Raw genomic sequence first — 21,664 nt, forward strand, 5'->3', positions numbered from 1 at the left:
TACAGTACAGAGCACTGGGTTCAATCCTCACTGAGTGAGTGAGTTTCAGGTCTTCCTGAAAAATGTGTGGGCAGGACAGAAGCATTCTGCATGCAGAGGAAATACAAAGTGCACTTCCTGAGGGAATGGGGAGGGTGTGGCGGTTACAGGGTCACCTGCTACTCATAAATCTAAATCAGAAGAAAACATGGAGGAAGAAAAAGTAGGAAGAAGGCAAAGAAAAAGAGGCAGGCAAATTATTGAGGGAAGTAATCTAAAAATGTACAGCGAAGGTGCAACTGAACCAGACACAAACAACCTCAAGAAATGGGAGATGGAAATGTAGCAATAACGGAGGTGATGAGAGGCCAGGCAAGAGAGGAGAAAGGGGCGCCACTGCAGCCCTAAATGATGGTGGACTAAGCATAACTATTGACCTGTTCACCGATGCCATCATGCCAAATCTCCAGGTGGCCATTCTGTATACTAAGAGAGCCAGCATTTTCAAATTAGAACAGCCAAATGCTGCCATCTGGAACTGTGACAGAGCCATTCCAATACATCCTGATTCAGCTCAGTCTTCCAAGAGGCAAGGGAAAGTACATAGCCTTCTGGGACACTGGGAAGTAGCAGCCTATGATCTTGCCTTGCCTGTCGTCTGGATTAGAATGCTAGAGTGAATGCTGAAAGAAGTTCAAGGGAGGGCCTGGAAACTTGCAGAACACAGAGAAAGTACAAGTAAAAGCAGGAAGATGAGAGATCAGTGAAAGCCTAGAAAGGGTTAAGAAGGCTTGAGCACAAAGGCCTAGAGAAAGAAGCCAGCTGACAATCAAAAGCTCAGAATGGCTCTTTTCCAGGTTGCTTTCCTGGAGGAATGCCCGGTAATTTTCCTGCAGGAATGCTTGGAATGGGAGGAATGCCTGGGTTCAGTGAAATTCTTAGTGACACAAAGGTTCTTGCAGCTATGCAGAAGCCTGGTGTTATGGAAGACTTCCAGGATATGGCCCAGAATCTGGCAAACGTGTCAAAATACCTGAGCAACCCATTCAGCAGTAAACTGTTAGCCAAATTTGGAGGTAAAGCATAAGGCCCTCCTGACAGCCCTTCCTGAAGGAAAAGCACTCTAGATCACCTAATGGATGCCACAGTAACAGAACAGTGTACCTCCGATGTCTCACCTCAAGACAGCTGAGTACTTTGAAGCTAATCCCACAGCTCTGCACCAAAGGCAGCTGAAGCTTCAATAGTGGTTTGCCAGGGGGGTACTCACTCAGGTCATGTTTTCCTACTAGAAATTACAAATACTTTTTAAAACTTGTATTTAAAACAAAGTAAAGGGTGCATCAATTCCTAAATTTAAAAATAAATTTGCATCAAAAAAATCTTTAATTGGAATTCATATTTCAGTATGAATTTTAAGAAGTTAACACTGTGCATTATTTGTGAGCTGAATTATTAAAGTTAACTTTCTATATTTGATCTTTATGTTACTCTCCTGTCTTAAAACAATACTGTGGCTAAGGAAAAAAAAAACACTTTCATTTTAATAGGGTACTTCCTCTTCTTCAAAATTTGTTTTAGCCAAACAAGTTACTTTTTTAAAAAATCAGAAATATCACTACATACAAAACTGATGTTACTGATACATCACAGTGTGGCACCTGCCTCAAGAACTTCCCTGAGGAAGACATCATGAGAAACAGAAGCGTTATTTGAGAAACCTTTGAACATTAACAGGTTCTAAACAGGAAGACTTGCAAGGTCCTGAGTCAGTTTCCTTTATTCACTACTCATCTATTCATTCAAGAAGAAATACTACTGAATCCCAGTGGACATGGGAGGCTAAGGCAGGAGGCTTCTAAGTTCAAGGGCAGCCTCAGCAACTTAGCAAGGCCCTAAGTAACTTAGAGAGACCCTGTCTCAAAATACAAAAAAAAAAAAAAGGCTGGGATGTAGCTCAATGGTTAAGCACCCCTTGTTTCAATCCCTAGTATCAAAAGAAAAAAAAAAAAAAAACTTATTGAGTCCAAGAACTAACTATTCTTAGGGCTTGGTATAAACATAACAAGCAAAAATTTGTTCTCATGGAACTTAATTCTACTTTCTGCTCTCATCTTTCTGGCTTTAGAAAACAAAGCTGAGCATAGGAAATAAAAAACAGATGCCATAAAGCACAGTACAGGAAGAGAAATGGGGACTAGAAACCACTCTCCCAACACAGCCTAGAATCTACTGACCATCTGGTAGGCTCCTTCCATGACAATGAAAAGATTCACTTCCATTTTTAGGTGTGTGCAAGAGGACAGGAAAGACTGTGAAGTCACATTCAATATCATAGAAACTTAAGACTACTCTCTCAATTAAATAACATAGAGCAAAAGTTTTCAGGTATCTGACCCAAAAATATAAACCAACACTGGCAAAATTCAACAGAATTTGAAATAATTATTCAATTCAGGTTTAAAAACTAAGGTCCCTTTCAAACTTGCATAATTAGGATAACTGATGCATTTGAGACGACTGTGCCTGATCTAACAGTTTATTTCACAAGTTTAACATTTTCACCAGGGCTAACATTGTGTAAGTCAACTTTTTAGAATTGAGTTCTGATCCAATAAAACAAATATTAACTACTTGAATGAGCACAATTCAGATCAAACCCAAAAGAGACCTACAACATAATATAGCACAACAATGTAGTTCTCTAGGTTACCTTATTTGTTGTAATGAAATGTTTTGATAGCTTACATATAAAGTCATGTAGAAAGGGCTAGAGAAAATGTCTTCATACCAACAAGTTTTACCTTCTAGTTGTTGGTTTTTTTTTTTTATTAAAGATCAAAGTTTATCTGTACTTATTCAACTCATCAAACATTTCAGAAAATGCATCATGTACCACTCTATACAATAGTTCCCTATCCTTGTGGTCCCTCCCCTTGCAGAGCTTGTAAGCCACTGACAGAGGTACCCACTTGTTAAAATATGCCAAAGCACATGTCAAGGAAAAAAAAATGAATGGTTTTTTCACTAACAATACCAGCAGTGTTTGCACTTTCATAAATCCGGTGAAAGGTATGAATACATTCCCCAAAAATACGCAAAAACAAACATGCACAGAAAACTTTGTATGGAGGGTTAGGGGTATAGCTTAGAGGTCCACCTCTTGCCTAGTATGTGGGATTCCCTGGGTTCCATACCCAGCTCTGAGGGGTTTTTCTATTTGTTTTAATTAGTTACACAATACAATGGCCTTGACATATCATACATTTGTGAGGTTTTTTTTTTTAAAAAAAAAAAAACCATGGAATGCAGTTCTGGGGACTTTCCCAAATCCTATCACAAAATCCAAGTTAACAACTTTGAACCCACACTCATATTGTGTGAGCTAACAGGTACCCACTTAACCTCCATACAACTTAAAATACACACCTTCCAATCTTGCCCTCCACTCCAAACCTCCTTTGAGCTCCATACCCATGTAGCTAACAGCCTGCTAGATACACTTCTGTCCAAATGCGCAAAGGGGCCTCCAACTCATAATGACCATCTTCTTCTGGCATTTGCTTCTGTCCCTTGATCTCCCATCTCCACACACTGTACTTCTGTTCACCCAAGAAGGTACAAGCGCATTGTCTTTCCTCCTCATTCTGACTCTCCACCTACTCCTCTCACCTAATCTTGCTCCCAAATACTGCTGTATTCTCCCTTCCATTCCTACTGCCACTGCCCTGATTCAGAAAATCATTTATTTACTTAACAAACCCTTATGTACTGTGTCCATCTACAACTAAAAAAAAAAAAAAGAAAAAAAAAGGTGAGAAAATTGAGAACACCAAGACATTCTCTAATAAAAGGCCGGGCACTGTGGTACATGCGTAATCTCAGCAGCTCAAGAGGTTGAGGCAGGAGGATCTTGAGTCCAAAGCCAATCTCAGCAATAGCCAGGCACTAAGCAACTCAGTGAGATCCTGTCTCTAAATAAAATAGGGCTGGGGGTGTGTCTCAGTTGTTGAGTGCCCCTGAGTTTAATCTCCAGTAACGCCCCCCTCCCAAAAAAAGGTTTGAAATTTAAGATGCACTTAAATATAAGCAAAGGCTACTTGCATTTTTCTCATTTAAGGTATGAACTAACAATCTACAACACTATTAGAGAGAAGCACTGCATATCAGGCAGCCCATATACAATCTGAATATACATAGGCTAAAACAAAATATCTGACTTTGTCAAACTCAAACACACACACACACACACACACACACACACACACACACAAATAAATAAGGCATTTAGTATGTCTTCAACCCATATCAAGATGTTTCCTCCTTGGTTGGTTGATTTCAAAACTATTAATAGAGGGCTGGGGTTGTGGATCAGTGGTAGACCACTTGCCTAGCATGTGTGAGGACCTGGATTCAATTCTCAGCACCACAAATAAATAAATAAAATAAAGGTCTATTGACAACTAAAAAAAATAGAGATTAAAAAAAATGTTTTTGCAACAAACCCTCCTAAACCCACAGAAATGAGTACCACAATGACCTTTAAGCTTTAGAATGTCAAGAGTACAAAAGCTGATATATATTTACTTTGAGGTGTAACCAAAGGAACTCTAATTACTGCTAATGGGCTCAACCAACATGCAAGTAATACTTGCTTATGAAAAATGTGAACAGAAACAAATTATGTCACTGTGGTCATTTATCTTCAAGAGTATAGTATTTTATGCAAAATAAGTATCACAGTGCTCTGCAGAGTGATTTCCAAAATACTGTATGTTGGTTTCACTTCTCTATTTTGACAGTACTGATGAAATATAAATATTTCTGCTTAATATTTTTAAATAGCCAACCAGATTCACAATCAGAAACAGCAGAAACTGATTATGAACATACAACACCAAATCTCTAAATATAAAAATCTCTGATCTTGAACTAATCACTAAAATGCAAAACTATATTTCTGAATAAAATATACACTGAAGTAGCTGGTGACAGCATGGCAAATAAAATCTGAGACAGTTTAATAATTTTAAAGTATTTTAAATTTTATTAAGATCTTTGGAAGCAAAAAGTAAGCTCGAAGAAGGCTTTCCCCCTAAGATCAAGAAAAAGATAGGATGTCCACTTTTGCCATTTGTATTTAACATTGTGGCAGTTCTAGTAAAGAAAAGAATTTGGCAAATGCCGGGTATGGTGTTGCTCACCTATAATCCCAGCTACATGGGAGGCTGAGGCATGAGGATCACAAGGTCTAGATTACCTGGTCAATTTAATGAGACACCATCTCAAAATAAATTAAGGGCTGGAGGTATGGCTCAATGGTACAGCCCTTGCCAAGCACGTGTGACACCTGGGTTTAATCCCTAGTACAGCAAAACACACACAAACACAAATAGGCAAGAAAACAAAATAAAAGATACCTAGAATGGACAGACTCTCTTTTCACAGACTAAAAAAAAAAAAAAAAAAAAAAGTCTTATACATTGGGGTTCGGGGCTTGGCTCAGTGATAGAGCACTTGCATAGCACACTTGAGGTGCTGGGTTTGATCCCCAGTACCACACACAAAAACATAATATTTGTCTGTAGATCAGCTAAATCAGTGAGTTATGGGCCTATGTACATTTCTCTGGGCAAAAATTTGCATACAATTCACATTTATCAAAGGGAACTGTGAGCCAAAGAGAAGTTACAAACTACCATCCTATAATGTAACTTGTGCACAGCTGTTTCAAAAGAAAATTATGGAATGGAATTTTAGTCTAGGTTTTTGCTAGATATATTTTTTAATTTGTTTTTAGTTGGCAATGGACTTTTATTTTTATTTATATATGGTGCTGAGAATCAAACCCAAGGTCTCACACATGCTAAGCAAGTGCTCTACCACTGAGCTACAACCCCAGCCCCACTAGATATTTTTGTACTGGACACTGGAGGGCTTAACTAAATATCAGAGGATGCAAAATTCCTACTACTTTTTAGAACCTTTTCCCATTAACAAACAGTAAAACTGACCAACTTGACCATTTCTTTTTTTTTTTTTTTTTTTTTTTTTGTAGTTGTAGATGGACAGCATGCTTTATTTTATTTGTTTATTTTTATGTGGTGCTGAGGATCAAACCAAGTGTCTCATACATGCTAGGCAAGTGCTCTGCCACTGGGCTACAGCCCCAGCCCTTCACCATTTATTGTCTGCAAAGAGGACTGTTTTTCATCTTAAGTTTCTCAAGTTTATATCCAGAGTGTCCCCCAGAATTTCCTGAGTTAAAGGCTTGGCTGCTAACTGGGAGGTAGTGGAAATTCTAGGAGGGGGGCCTAATGGGAGAATGGTAAGTCTTTGGGGGTATGTCCTTAAGGATACTGGGACTCCAATTTCTCCCCTTTCCTTGTTTCCTGTGGTCAGGAGGTGAGCAGCTTTGTTCTACCATGTACTCTAGGCACCATGATGTTCTGCCCTACCATGGGCCCAAAAGCAGTGGAGCCAGCCAACTGTGGACTGAAGCCTCTAAAACCATGAACCAAAATAAATGTTTCCTCCTTGGAAGTTGTTTATCTCAGGTATTTTGTCACAGTGATGGAAAGCTAACCAACACACTCACATAGAAAATCATAAGAAATCCATTATAAAACTATCAGAATAAATGAGTTCAACAAGGATACAAGATCAATATACAAAATTCAACCATATTTATTTTTTTAATATTTTTTTTTAGCTTTAGGTGGACACAATATCTTTATTTTATTTTTATGTGGTGCTAAGGATCGAACCCAGTGCCTCACGCATGCCAGGCGAGCGCACTACCACTTGAGCCATATCACCAGCCCTCAACCATATATCTATACTCTTACAAATGAACAATCCAAAACTGAAATGAACAACTCCAAAGGCTGGGAGTATAGCTTGGTGGTACAGCACTTACCTAGTACCTATGAGGCCCTCAATATGAGGCCAAATCTCTAAAAAGGAAAAAAATTTCATTTAAAATATTATCAAAAATAATAAATTATAGGAATATATTTAACAAAAGAAGTGTAAGCCAGGCATAGTGGCAAACACCTGTATTCCAGCAACCTGGAAGGCTGAGGCAAAAAGACTGCAAGTTTGAGGCCAGGTTCAGTAATTAGGCAAGGCCCTAAGCAACTTATCAAGACCCTGTCTTGAAATAAGAAAATCAAAAAGGCTGGGGATGTAGCTCAGTAGTAAAGCACCCCTGGGTTCAATCCCCAGTACCCACCACCCCACTGCCAAAAAAAAAGAAAAAAGAAAAAGTGTAAAATTCAAAATGTTATTTGAAAAAAATCAAAGATCTAAACAAATAGGAAGACATTACATGTTCATGGATCAGAAGACAATATATTTAAGATGGCAATATTCCCCAAATTGATCTACAGTTTCAACACATTTCTTATCGAAATCCTAGCTACTCTGCTTATTCTAAAATGCATATGGAAATTCAAGAGACTGGAATAGCCAAAACAATCTTGGAGGAAAAAAAAAAAAGTTGGAGGACTCTTACTTCCAAAAGACTTCAAAAATTATCACAAAGCCACATTAAGAAAGATAGTGCACTGCAACATTAGAATAGGCAGAGACCAAAGAAATAGAATTTAAGAATCCAACAAATCTAAATAACATTTAGAGTCAACTGATTTTTGCCAACTGTGCCAAAATAATTCAATGGGAAATGAATAGCCCTTTCAAAAGATGGTGCCAGGACAACTAAATATCCACATGCCCAAGAATAAACTTTGACCTCTATACTTCATACCACCCAAAACTGAGATGTGAAATCAGAGAGACAGGTAGGAGCCTCATAGACCAAGTACTAGGATATATGACAAAATTACATTACAATGGGATCACAACACTATCCAGGGAAGCAAGAATTTCACACAGCAAACAATGACAAAGCAGCTGAGATTACAATGTATTTAAAGTGACCTGACAGTCCTTCAAAAATGCTGCCCCTTAAGTTTGATGTGTTTAATTCAACCTTATGTATATTTTTAATTATGCCAACCAATTAATGACATATGCTGATTCCCCACTCCCCCCACCCAGTACTGGGGAATTGAACTCAGGGTCACTCTACCACTGAGCTACATCTCCAGCCCTTCTTTTAAACTTTTATTTTGAAAGTCTCATTAAACTGCCTGCCGAGTCTGGCCTCCAATTTACAACCCTCCTGCCTTGGCCTCCTGAGTCACTGGGATTATAGGTGTGTGTTGCCATGTCAACCTATATGCTGATTTCTTAAAAGTAGCATCTCTTGGGTTTTATTCACATTTTGAGCAAACTATTAACTCTCATAGCAATTCAAATTGTTTACATGACTCATTTCTTATTCCTTTTAGACTTTATTTCTGATCCTTTTATATTCACATGGTTCAAAACACATATCTTTCAGACACATACTTCCCATCTCTGACAACAATGAATCTTATCAGTTCCTTGTGTTTCTTTCCAGAGAAATTTATATCTTGGAGATTATTTTATATCAGGATATATAATTTTCTTATTTTTCTAATGGCTGAACAGTATTCCATTATGTGGACACAGTGTTTTATTCCTTTATTGGTAACTTCTGATTGGAAAATATCGAGGGGAAACTGGAGCTCCCAGATTACCTTTTGTCTGTGAATAAGCTAAGATGATATGTTACAGGCCTATGTGTATTTCTCTGGGCAGAAAAGTTGCATGCCATTCACATTTACCAAAGGGAACTGTGACTCAAATAGAATTTAAGAACTACTGTCCTATAATATAACTTGTGCGTAGATGCATAAAAAAAAAAAATTGTGGAATAGAATTTTAGCCTACGGTTTTGCTAGACTTTTTTGTACTAGAGGCTGGAGAGCTAAATCAAAAGCCAAAATACAAAATTCTTACTACTTTCTAGAAACTTTTCCCATTAGCAAACAGTAAAATTGACCAATTTTTGATCATTTCTTTTCTACAAAGAGGTTTGTTTTTCAACTGCATCAAGAACAGAAGTTCGAAAGAAAGAAAGAACCAAATTTAAAAGTACCTAAATGATCAAAAATTAACCATACAAGCTGTTGGTTCATTGTAATTGACATCAGAAGCATCTACAATTTCCCTTAAAATCTTATGTATTTTTTTCAGAGTCCTTTCTGAAAGAAACAAGTTATTGGAAATTAAGCAGTTGTATATTACCTACTACATACCATGCTCCAAAATGGAAGCTGTATATATATATTATCTTGTTTAATCCTAAAAAAAAAATTGGAGGGATAGCTATTATCCCCCCCATACCTTTAAAAAAAAAAAAAACAGAAAAAGAAAGAGTCTAAAGTTAAGCCACTTAACTGGCTCAAGACCATATAACTATAAACTACTAAACTAAAACAACATCTCATTTTCACCTTCAAGACTTCAAATCTCATCAATTTTCCACCCTACCATGATTCCCCAAATCCAAAGTGTAATGATAATCATTTTAGGGAGGAAGTAAAATGCAGTAGCCAGAAACACCTAGGTTCTAATTCTAGTTCAACCATAGTTGTATGACAAATTGTTTAAAAAGTCTCTTTACCATCTGTAAAACTGAATTGCTATGGGTCAATATGAAAAGAAAGTAAGGGCTGGGATTGTGGCTCAGTGGCAGAGTACTTGCCTAGCATTTGTGAAGCACTGGGTTCAATTCTCAGCACCACATATAAATACATGAATAAAATAAAGGTTCATCAATGTCTAAAAAAATATTTTTAAAAAAAAGTATTTAAAAGCAAAACAGCTCACATATTGACCTGAAGATGATGGTTGGTTCAGGGTGGCTATTATCATCATTATTATATCCTTTTTTGAGAAAAAACACAAAGGGCTGCAAAGTTTCCCAATTTGGCATGAAACTTTTTTCCTCAGAATGCTGGCATTCTGACAAGGTTAAGAATGACTTTAAAAATTACATATGATTGGTAAGTATCTTCTGTCTTAATAGAACACCTTAATTTGCCCTTTAGAAACATTTCAAGCACATAATTGTATCCACTGCCATACCATGATGAATGTCTCTTGCCGGCTGCTATTCTACTCTCAATTCGTTTGAAATGCTTTATACAGAATTATGCACTTAAGTTTGGGGGGGGGGGTGTTAAGATCATTGTTTTAACATCAGGTGATAAGGGATGACAGCTGTCAAATACGTTACATTTGTTTCTACTCTTCGCATTTTTTTTTTCCTGGTAAACCGTGCTATCCGTTTAACTCCTATGAACATTCAAACAAAATGAACCGTCTTCCCCATATAGCCATCGAGACTCAAAAAAAAAAGACCGAGAAGAGAGTTGCAGGGAGCTGTTCATCAGGAAACTTGAAGGCCTCAGGCAATTTACTCTTAAGAAAGGAAAGTTTGTTGCATTCTTCCTCCTGACCCACATCTTGAAATCAGAGCTCCAGGAAGCACACAAACGGAGTTTGGGGGCAACAGTAAACAGGAAATTAACTTTAACGCTCCGTTCCCAAATCATCACCACTCTTCCTTCTTCCCTTCCCCCAGAGTTGAAAAAAGAGTGAAAGTGCCGCGTAGCACCCAAATCCCCGCGCATCGGGCGACGGAAAGCGCCGCAGCCCGCATTCCCAGGGAAGTCTGCAGCCAGAGCGGGGTGCGCGGCCCCGCGGGTGCCTGGGCTCCCCCGCCGAGCACCCACCGCCGTCCTCCCCCACGCCGCACCCAGGAGCACCCCATCCGCCCCCGGCCTGTAAAGGCTCCCAGGCCCCCGAGCTGCACGGCCTCCCCCCGGGGCTCACCATCGCAGCCCCAGGACTAAGGAGCAGGCTGGAAGGCCGGCGGGCTGGGGAATCCGTTATCGGGACTCGGGATCCATTGGCGCCAACAACTTCTCCCGCGAAGTGGCAGAAGCGGAGGCACCGGCGCCCGGCAATGACGTCAAGAGCGCGCGCTTCTTCTTGACCCCGCCCCGACGGGGAGGTGCGACGCCGTCCAGGTGGCTCCCGGGGCTGGCGGGGCCTGCCCTAGAGAAGGGTCATCGGGTCGTGGTCAGCGCGTGGGTTCCCGTCCGCGATTTCTTGGCCGAGGCGCCCAGATGGGCGATACAGGATGGGTTTCCCCTCAGTCCCGGGTACCCAGGTTCCTCCCGGTAACACCTCTGGAAGGTGCGCTGTTCTACAGTCTTCCAAAAGTTTGTACTATCACCGGTAGAAAGAAAACAGTGGGCCCGCCGGGCGGCCCACGCCTCCAGTCCCAGCACTACGGAGCCTGAGGCTGGAGGATCGCAAGTTCGGGGCCGGCCTCTGCAATTTACATCACAGCGAGGCCCTAAACAACTTAATGAGACCCAGCCTCAAAAAGGGCTGGGAACTAGGCTCGGTGGTGAAGCCCCTCGAGGTTTAATCCCCAGAACCAAAAAATAAAGAAACACCTTCGATGTGTAAATATCTGCCTTAGCCTGAGGGCAGTAGCCACACTTCTAATCCTGAGCCAAATGACAGAAATTCGCCAATTCAGACTGTCTCGAATTAAAAGAACTGAGGCTGAAATTCAGTGGTTGAGCAGCCCTGGGTTCAATCCCCAGTACCAAGGTTTGGGGTGGGGGAATTTACTCCCAAGCAAGCGACATCTGATATTTTGTTGTTGTTGTTGTTGTTGTTGTTATTTTAATGTTTGGTCCACTGAATTGGGGTTTTTTGTTTGTTTGCCTATTAATAAGAGAACACCCACAGTTTGAAGACCACCGGGCTAAAGGACAACTTTAATATTGTATACTTCAAAAAGCATTTTGTGAAATCATCTGGTCACCACAACTCACCCCATTTTATAAATGAAAAATAAGAAACTCAAACATGTTAATGGGTCTAAATTTGTCCCAAAGCTACCAGAGGAAGAAATCTACACCTAATTTGGAATTTCCTTTAATTCCAAACCTGCACTGCTCCTGCTCTGCTGAATCCCACCAAGAGCAGTGGTGTGTATGAAGCCAGGGCACACCAAGGTGCATCCCCATAGAAGAGCCATGATGGCTTTAACAATTATAGAGCCTTATGGCCAAAGGTAAAATTAAATTTTTGTATATATTTTGAAACAGAAAAATGAGATACAATAAACAAAAGAATTATAAGCCCAATAAAGTATTAACTAAGATGAAATGATATGGAGAAAAATGGAATAGCTAAATTGGTTTCATGGGGGAAAAGAATAGAAAGTGAGTTTGTTTACATATTTGTATAAATAGTTGTTATTGTTTTATATAGCATCGGGTACACATCAAGAGTGGCATCACTGAATGAAGAATTGTAATGCAAAAATAAATAAAGTAATTTAAAAAAAGTGGCATCAATGTTTAATAGTGCCAGCACTTATAAAGCATGGGATGGCAATCTTTAAAACTAATTAAACTTATGATGGGGAAAAAAAAAGTCATGATGGGAGAGCTTTGACAGAAGCCAGTTTTATATTCATAGATAAGTATTGAGTTGTGGAACAGAATGCAACATTTACATACAATTTTGAGAGAAAAAGGGAGACCATCAGAGTGTTTAGTGGGGTGAGCAATATCTCTGCTTAGGCCCCAGGTTTTCAAATGTTTTTCAACCCACCCCTTGTTGGGTCTTGCACTTTATGACACCAATGTCTCTGCAATGAAAGTTAGCAAATTCCCCTGGAATAGAAGAGCTAGTATATATTAAGCACCTATTTTAACATGTGCCAAGTTTGCAGCTGTGGACCAGCCTCAATTAGTTCATTTTTCCCCTATAGCTTCTACTATTCCCAATTTATAAACAGGTCAACTGTCACCAATGAACAAAGCCTCACTGCTTGAGTCCCTCCTATGCTAGTATGCTAGGTTCTCAGCCTCACTACCTGCTAGTTATGTGATCGTAGACAAGTTATTGTGCCTGAGTTCCTCATCTATAAAATAAGATAATAGTACCACTTTGTAAAGTGTTACAGAACTGTTTCTGAAACAAAAGTAGGTAATAATTGTTTTTTAAGTCAGCAATTATTATCATCATTGTTACATGATGCTAGGTGTTATAAAAAGAGAAAGTTCCTGAAATAGACATCTCCTGCACAATGTTGCTTAGGGAAAAACTTGATTAAGGAGGAGGCCAATGTCATTAGATCCTTTGAGAAATCAATTTTAAAAAATCTATGAACCAACTTGCTAGAAAAATATACATAGCATATACAACACAAATTTTTTGCCTATAATTTCTAGATCTAATCCAATTTACAAATGTTCATTGTCACTTCTGAAAGATACTTTGTAAATTTGTTAGGTCATTTTCCTAGGAATGTTTCCTTGAAAATACCCTCAGAACTGTGTCAGATTAAAAATTATACTTCTCTTTTGAACCAGAACTGGCCTATGATTGATTTAACCAAAGAACAAAGTGGAAATGACCTTAACCAGTTCCAGAACTAAGCCTTAAGAAAATGTAGAGTTCCTACCTTACCCTCTTGGAGCCCTGAGCTGCCAAGTAAAGTAAGAAGGGTGCAGCTGAGCCCAACCTCAAGCCATTTCCACCAGGTACTACACCAGTGAAGGAAGCCATCTTGGACTCACCATGCCAACAACTGCTGGAATTCTGCTGAGTAACCCCAGTCAGCAGCTCATAGAGCAGAAAAATCCCCTACTCAAGGCTCATTCAAATTTCCTGTCTCAGGTGATAAAATGATTACTCTTTTAAGGTCTTCGGCATTAGGGTGATTTGTTGATAAAGTACTGGATAATTTGAATAGAAATTATTTTTAGAAATATTTTTAAAGACCCCAAATGCAATTTTTAAAAAAGCATGCATGGAAAAATGAACGTTTTTTTTCACTGCAGTAATTCTTATTGGTGCATTCATTCAACAAATATTTTTTGAGCATCTACTAAGTGTGAGCACTTTTTATGTGCAAACTGGATACCTGAGTCAATAAGACAGACAATCTCAACTTCCCAAAAATTTATGTTTTTAAAAGAAAATATTAAAATATGGAGACAAAATAATGATATGCTTTCAGATAAGGCTATGTACTATAAAGAAAATAAAGCAACATAATGAGATAGAGGAAAAGTGGGGAGAAGAATGTGAAAGTATTGTAAATAAGTGATCAAAAGCCCCTAAGGAGATACTGATCTGAGACATAAGTATTAAGAAGGCAACAGCAAATATAAAGCCCCTGATATGGGAATAAGTTAAAATATTCAAGGAACAACAAGTTTTATGACTAGGGACCAGTTAAGTGGGAATAAGAGATTAGGTTGGGCTGAAGGGAACGGAGAGATTCCCATGAGCCATATACCCCAGCAAGGAAGTTTAATTTTATTCTAAATGTAATGAGAATGTTTTACAAGATTTGTGTGTGTGTGTGTGTGTGTGTGTGTGTGTGTGCGCGCACCAGAGACTAAAGGGGGGAAGGGGTTAACTACTGAGCTACATTCTCAGCCCTTTTTTATATATTATGTTGAAACAAGGTCTCAGCCAGGTTGTTAGGGCCATGCTAAATTGCTGAAGCTAGCTTTGCACTCCCAATCCTCCTGCCACAGCTTCCAGAGCTGGCAGTTTTACATTTTAAACTAAGAAATTACTATGATTGCGTCATTCTGATACTTTGTATTTTATACCCAAAAAGAAAAAAAATGATTACTATGTGTTTTATGGTAAAATATGATACCCACTTATTTCCCATGGCAAAGAAATCTTTAAGAGTGCTAAAAATATTTCTAAATATGTTTTTTTTATTTTCACTTGTCAATAAGGGAGCAGCTGAGTCTCTTATTAAGTTTGTTTCTACATAAATAGTGGCATCTGGATTTTAACCTTTATTTGGCACTGTTTCATAATAGTGTCTAGTTTGAATTTGTTCCAAGGAAAAGACTAACCAAAGATCAACCTGGGTGCACCTTGCATTTCTACGTGACTTTTCACTGGCAATGAAAACAAAACTATAATAGATCATAACTGCTTTCATGTCTTAGTATTAACAGAAAGACTTCAATTATGCATCTCCAGGAAACTGAAGATTCACAAAAAATACAACAGGCCGGGGCTGCTGATTTTTATATGGTTTTCCAGAGAGGCACAGAAAAGTCACTTATTGCTAATGTTAAACATTAGCTAAAGATTCTTTGCATGTTTTCTTAAGTGTTTTGACCAAAATGTTTTCTTTGTGTTCCTTAGTCATCTGTTAAGCTCTTATTAGTATAAATATTTCTCAAATAAGCTAATGAATAAATAGGATGGATTATTCATTTGTAGAGTCAATTTGCTAAAAGATACTATAGCGATTGGATTAGCACTGAAGTTTCTAAAATTAAGGCCCTCTATCCCAAAACTTAAACCATTTCTTGAAATGTTTTTTCTTTTAATAATGATTTTAGACCTAACACAGAAAAGACACTTTAAGGGAGATATTATATATTAGATCTAATTACATAGTACTCACTGGCCTTGTCTTAATCCTCCAAAGAAAGGGCTTCAGGAAAAATTTTAACTTTATCAACACAGCCAATTTTGTGACAGATCTATTCCTCCCCCACCCTTTTAGAAATATATCCCTGGTGGAAATATTGCTAACATCCATGAAAAGCTTTGTCCCAAAGGTTAGAATATTGACATCAGCATCTTTATTTGTATGCTTCTAAACTTTTGAATAGTTGAACTGTTCTTGTAATAATTGACTCTCTTTTCTTTTTTTTTTCTTTTCTAAAGAGAGAGTGATAGAGGGGGAGGGAGGGAGGGAGGGAGGGAGAGAGAGAGAGAGAGAGAGAATTTTTCAATATTTATTTTTTAGTTCTCTGCGGACACAACATCGTTGTTTGTATGTGGTGCTGAGGATGGAACCGGGCCGCACGCACGCCAGAGGAGCGCGCTACCGCTTGAGCCACATCCCCAGCCCCGACTCTCTTTTCTTAACATACACACAGAGAGAAATCACTGTCCTCCTGAAATGACAAAAAAAAAAAAAAAAAAAAAATTGTTCAACTAAGAAAGTGTATGCATGGTACCCTAGAGCCGGCCTGTAATCCCAGTGGCTCCGGAGGCTGAGGCAGGAAGATGTGAGTTCATAAACCAGCCTCAGTAACAGCGAGGCCCTAAGCAACTCAGTGAGACCCAGTCACTAAATAAAATACAAATAATGGCTGGGGATGTGGCTCAGTGGTCAAGTGCCCTTAAATTCAACCCCTGGTACCAAAAATAAAAAGAAAGTGCATGATCTGAATTTTGGTCCTCTTTTATGGTCTAACTACTATTGTGAGGAAGTGGAAAACAAGTGAAATGGTCAAAATAAATTCTCCATGTCAACACCTTTGTCTCAGTTAACTTATCTATGTGGTAGGATTAACTCCTTTCTTAGAGTTACTTTTAAATCATTTTCAGAAGCACAATAGTCACATTGTCTTTCACTAAACTTTTAAAAATCAACAGAAATCAATTGAATTTTCACTGTGCAACAACAAAAGTGACCTCTGCCCCCTGGATAAATATTAGCATGTCCTGCTTTGTCAGGACTTATTGGAACATTTTCCTTATAGAAAATAGTCCATTAGGCAGCTTGTCCTTTTCTTTCTGGTAGCTGCAGATCCACACCAGTGATGTTGACCTTGTAATTCATTTAGGAACATAATCATTAAGTCATAATCTGTCACCATTAAAGTGTACATATTCTAATTTAGGAAATCAGGCACTGTCAGTTATCTTAATTCTTTGATGATGCCCTATTAATCTTTTTAATATCATTATGTTTGAGTAATCTAGGTTTATATAAACTTGCTGGATGATTTTTATATCCTACAAATAACAGAAAATTTCTACCAAGTAAATCAGTGTCTTCACTTAAGAATATTTACATTTAGAAGAATACATTTTAAAAAGACATATAACTTTACTATTGATCTATACATTTGATTATATATATAATGTATCTGAAATGGTGGACTCATTCCTATGATATTTATTGGCAATTTTAAGGGTGCATATGGAGAGATCAATAGTCTTTGAATTCTAAATACTTTGAAAGTACTTTGTAGTGATGTTAGGTTTGATGATTGGGATAATCTTTTTCTCCAAGTTCTATAGGTCAGAATAATTTCACAATCCTTGTTGTTTAAAAAAAAAAAAACGTGAGGCACAGAAAATAAAAGAAACTAACATCACTTTTCTGAGAACTTATCATATCAAGAATGACCACAGACCTTGATATTCTTTACCCTTAGGACCCTTAAAATCTGAAATTCAACTGGGTACTGTAGTGCAAGATATAGTCCCAGCAGTGGGGAGACTGAGACAGGAGGATCCACGGAGCCCGGGAGTTTAAGACCACTCTGAACAACATAGTGAGCCCTACCTTCTCAAAAAAAAAAAAAAAAAAAAAGAAAAAAGAAAAGAATCTGAAATTTTATGATAAATTATGGCCAGAATATTCATATTTCAGCAATGTTTACATTAAAAAGAATTTTTGAACTTCCATGAAAATCTCACAGGTCATTTTTCTTGACATGAAGTTTAAATACAATTAAATATGATTATAACTGTTTATACAGAGTAATGTACATCAGAAGTTTGATAATTTTTTTTTTTTGCAAATGAATACAGGTTGAAATAAAAGCATGGCAAAGGGAATTCTAATAGATTCACATCTTCCATTAAATACATGCAAAAATCTCACTCAGATATAAGTCTGGTTCACTAACACGAAGAATATATAAACAATACTTTCAATATCCATTTAAACTACTGGTGGCTATGAGAAAAGCTAATTTTGTTTAGGATAAATAGGTGAATTGCTTTGGGCTCTACATTTTTAAGTATTAGACCTAATTTGATGCCTTTATTTATCATTAGTTCTGAGATGATGGTAAGTATTATAATTGATAAAGTAAATACAGTATAAAATCAGTAGTACCTGGGATTCCCTACACATTTTTAATGCTTTTTTAGATTCAAAGTGTAATTTGCAAACTTTAGTATTAATATATGTTGAAACTCACTATTACAGTTGCATTTCACCTATTTTCCTTCTTCTACTGATATGCTTTAAGTACCAAGAATAGTTACTAAAATTGTCTAAAATGAAGAAGTGAATTCACAGTTTTCAATTTAAAGAAATTCTTTTTAAGATGGGAATGGAACCGCCATTTGACCCTGCTATTGCCCTTCTCAGACTATTCCCTGAAGACCTTAAAAGAGCATGCTACAGGCATACTGCCACATTGATGTTCATAGCAGCACAATTCACAATAGCTAGACTGTGGAACCAACCCAGATGCCCTTCAATAGATGAATGGATAAAAAAAAATGTGGCATCTATACACAATGGAGTACTATGCAGCAATAAAAAATGACAAAATCATAGAATTTGCAGGGAAATGGATGGCACTAGAGCAGATTATGCTTAGTGAAGCTAGCCAATCCCTAAAAAACAAATACCAAATGTCTTCTTTGATATAATGAGAGCAACTATGAACAGAGCAGGGAGGAAGAGCAGGAAGAAAAGATTAACATTAAACAGAGACATGAGATGGGAGGGAAAGGGAGAGATGAGGAAAATTGCATGGAAATGAAGGGAGACCCTCATTGCTATACAAAATTACATATAAGAGGTTGTGAGGGGAATGGGAAAATAAACAAGGAGAGAAATGAATTACAGTAGATGGGGTAGAGAGAGAAGATGTGAGGGAAGGGGAGGGGGGATAGTAGGGGATAGGAAAGGTAGCAGAATACAACAATTACTAATAGGGCATTATGTAAAATTGTGGATGTGTAACCGACGTGATTCTGCAATCTGCATTTGGGGTAAAATTGGGGGTTCATAACCCACTTCAATCTAATGTATGAAATATGATATGTCAAGAGCTTTGTAATGTTGTGAACAACTAATAAAAAAAAAGAAATTCTTTTTAGACATATTTTTTATTTAGACGTTGTTGTAGTTTCCCCACATATACACTTCCTACTTTATAGGTTTATGTTTATTGCTATTAATATTTCCATTGGAATCTCAAGCTTCAAAAATGAAATTATAGGTGGAGAGGTAATTATAAGTAGAAATCATCAAACAAGAAAGCAATATACTTGTGGGGTGGTAGGTTAGGGATAAAACCCCAGGGTCTTGCACATGCTAAGTAAGCACTCTGTTACTGAGCTATATTCCCAATCTATTCATAACTCTAAATATAATACACTAAAATAATTTATCTGTCAAATGCTAACTATGTCATTGCTATCTACTTCATAAAGATATAGACATTACTATTTTAAAATCTGTATAGTTTATTTCCATGCTCATTGACTTCTCTGGGTTTCCATATTTATTTCACTATGTCACTTTTTTTTTTTTTTTTTGCTACGTATTGAATGCAGAGGCCCTTAACCACTGAGCCACATCTCTAGCCCTTTTTAAAAATTTTTTTATTTTCAGACAGCATTGCCCTAATTTGCTTAGGGCCTCACTAAAGTCCTAAGGCTGGCTTTGAGCTCTCAATCCTCCTGCCTCAGCCACCTGAGCCAATGAATACAGGTGTGTGCCACCATGCCCAGCTTATGTCACCTCTTTAATGCTCTCATAAAAATTTTTAAAGGGAATCCACCTCTTGGGTCCCCTTCTTCCTCCGGGAGAAGTCTTTTCTGCTGTCCTTTAATAAACTTCTAATCTCTACTCTGAAAAAAAAATTTTTAAATATTATCAACAGAGACTAGTTCCAAATACTCCAGAGGCTGAGGCAAGAGTAGCCCTTGAGTCCAGGAGTTTGAAGTCAGCCAGGGCAATATTGCAAACCACATCTCAAAAATAGATATGGAACTAAATATAGATGTATTTGCATGCATGGATTAATACATATGTTCCTTACCTCTGTCCACTACATGATTCTAGGAACAATGATATCCCATTAGCAATGAGCACACACCTAAAATACAGACACTGGTTTCTAAATACCATTGTCCAATAAAAGGAACCTAGAGAAGCAGTTGATTCCATGGCTTGGAAAGGAAAAATACAAGTGCAGTTGGAACATCTTGTAGTGCTAGAAAATAAAGAAGTGATCAAAAAAGGGATGGGGGTATGTGAAAAGGACATAGTAACCTAACTAGAGGAGCCCTTATAAACAAAACTAGAACAATTTGAAAAGCAAAATAACTAATGATAGTTATTGTATATGTGTATGTGTGTGTAGATGTGTTTGTACCAAAACCCATTTAATAAAATCAATGTGAAATCAATGTGAATTCATGATGAAATAAATAATAGAATAAGTAAAAAGCAATGAAGAGGATGGTCTTTTTTATTCTTTTTTCTTTCTTTTTTTTTTTTTTTTTTTTGGTGGTGGTGGTGTTGGGGATTGAACCCAGAGCCTTATACATATGAGGCAAGCACTCTACCAACTAAGCTATATCCCCAGCCCAAGAATGCTTTTCTTCACAGAATACTTTCAATTGTTATATGTAGAAATTAGGAAGAAAATTTAAAAAATCATTATTAGGAAATCACCACAGTAATAATTATTATAGGCAAGATCTGCCAATGGGCCGGGTACAAGGGTGCACACCTGTAATCCCAGCAGCTTGAGAGGCTGATTCAGGAGGATGGATATTTCAAAGCCAGCCTCAGCAACAGTGAGGTGCTAAGCAACTCAGTGAGACCCTGTCTCTAAATTAAATTATCGTAAGTGAAATAAACCAGGAACAGAAACACAAATACTGCATGTTTTCACTTACACATGGAAGATAAATAAGTCACAGAAGTAGAGAGTACAGTAGTGGTAACAAGATGCTGGGAAAGATGGGGAAATGGGAGAGAGAGAAAGTTTGGTTATTGTGTACAAAAATATAGTTAGGAGACATAAGTTTTAGTATTATATAGTAGAGTAGGATAACTATAATTAACAATAATTTGTCATATATTTTAAAATAGCTAGAAGAAAGAATTTTGAGTGGTCTCAATACAAAGAAATGACAAATGTTTGAGGTGAGAATTATGCTAATACCCTGATTTGATCCTTACACATTGTATACATGTATCAAAATATATGTTTTTATACTTGTACTCCATAAGTATATATAATTACTATGTGTCAATTAAAATTTAATTTAAATAAAAAAAAAAACAGAATCCAACAATTTTTACCATCTCCTCTGCTACCATATTGGTCCAAGCTATCATCATCTGTTATCCAGTTCTTTTCTCTCTATTCATCACCCTGATTTTGCTTTTGTTCCCCACAATGTACCTTGACAGTGGCATCCAGAATGATACTTTTAAAATGTGAATTAAATCATGTCACTCTTTCTGCTGAAAACTCTCCAATGTTTCTGTTCTCACTAAAGGCATAAAAGAAATAATCTGTATAACCTCTCTGAATTTTATATATCAAACAAGAGGTTTAATGTAGATAGATAGATAGATGATTGGTAGAAAACTCCTTCTAATTCATTAGAAAAAGTCATCAAAAATGGCAAAATAGATAACAGAGATTATAAGGCAACTCACGGAAGAAGAAATAAAAGTATGAAAAGAAATCCAAACTCACTTAACAGAGAAAATCCATATGAATATAAAAATGAAATGCCATCTTTCCCTCACCATGTTGACAAAAATTAGAACTCATAAAACCCAATATCAAGAAGTGTAGGGGAACTACCTTTCCTGCACTAATGATAGGAACTTAAATTGATACTGCCTCTTTGCAGGGCAGACAGGAAATATCCATGAACATAG

General features: G+C 37.4%; 1 protein-coding gene across 4 annotated transcripts in view; it reads right to left on the reverse strand.

Moving 5' to 3' along the window:
• The window catches only part of RFC1 (replication factor C subunit 1), a 115,291-nt gene extending 104,349 nt beyond the window's left edge, over positions 1 to 10,942 (reverse strand). For 3 of the 4 annotated variants that reach the window (XR_014023223.1, XR_014023224.1, XM_081303568.1), the window contains exon 1: positions 10,750 to 10,897. Coding sequence is in view for 2 of the 4 variants with exons in the window: in XM_081303568.1 (XP_081159694.1) it covers positions 10,750 to 10,752 (3 nt within the window). In the remaining 2 variants the exon portion in view is untranslated. Of the gene's footprint in view, positions 1 to 10,749 lie in introns of all 4 variants that reach the window. The other variant, XM_081303569.1, reaches the window with a different exon arrangement.
• Between the last annotated feature and the right edge of the window lie 10,722 nt (positions 10,943 to 21,664).

The sequence above is a fragment of the Spermophilus citellus genome (genome assembly GCF_964194105.1).
Source record: "Spermophilus citellus genome assembly, chromosome: 8".
NCBI lineage: Eukaryota > Metazoa > Chordata > Mammalia > Rodentia > Sciuridae > Spermophilus > Spermophilus citellus.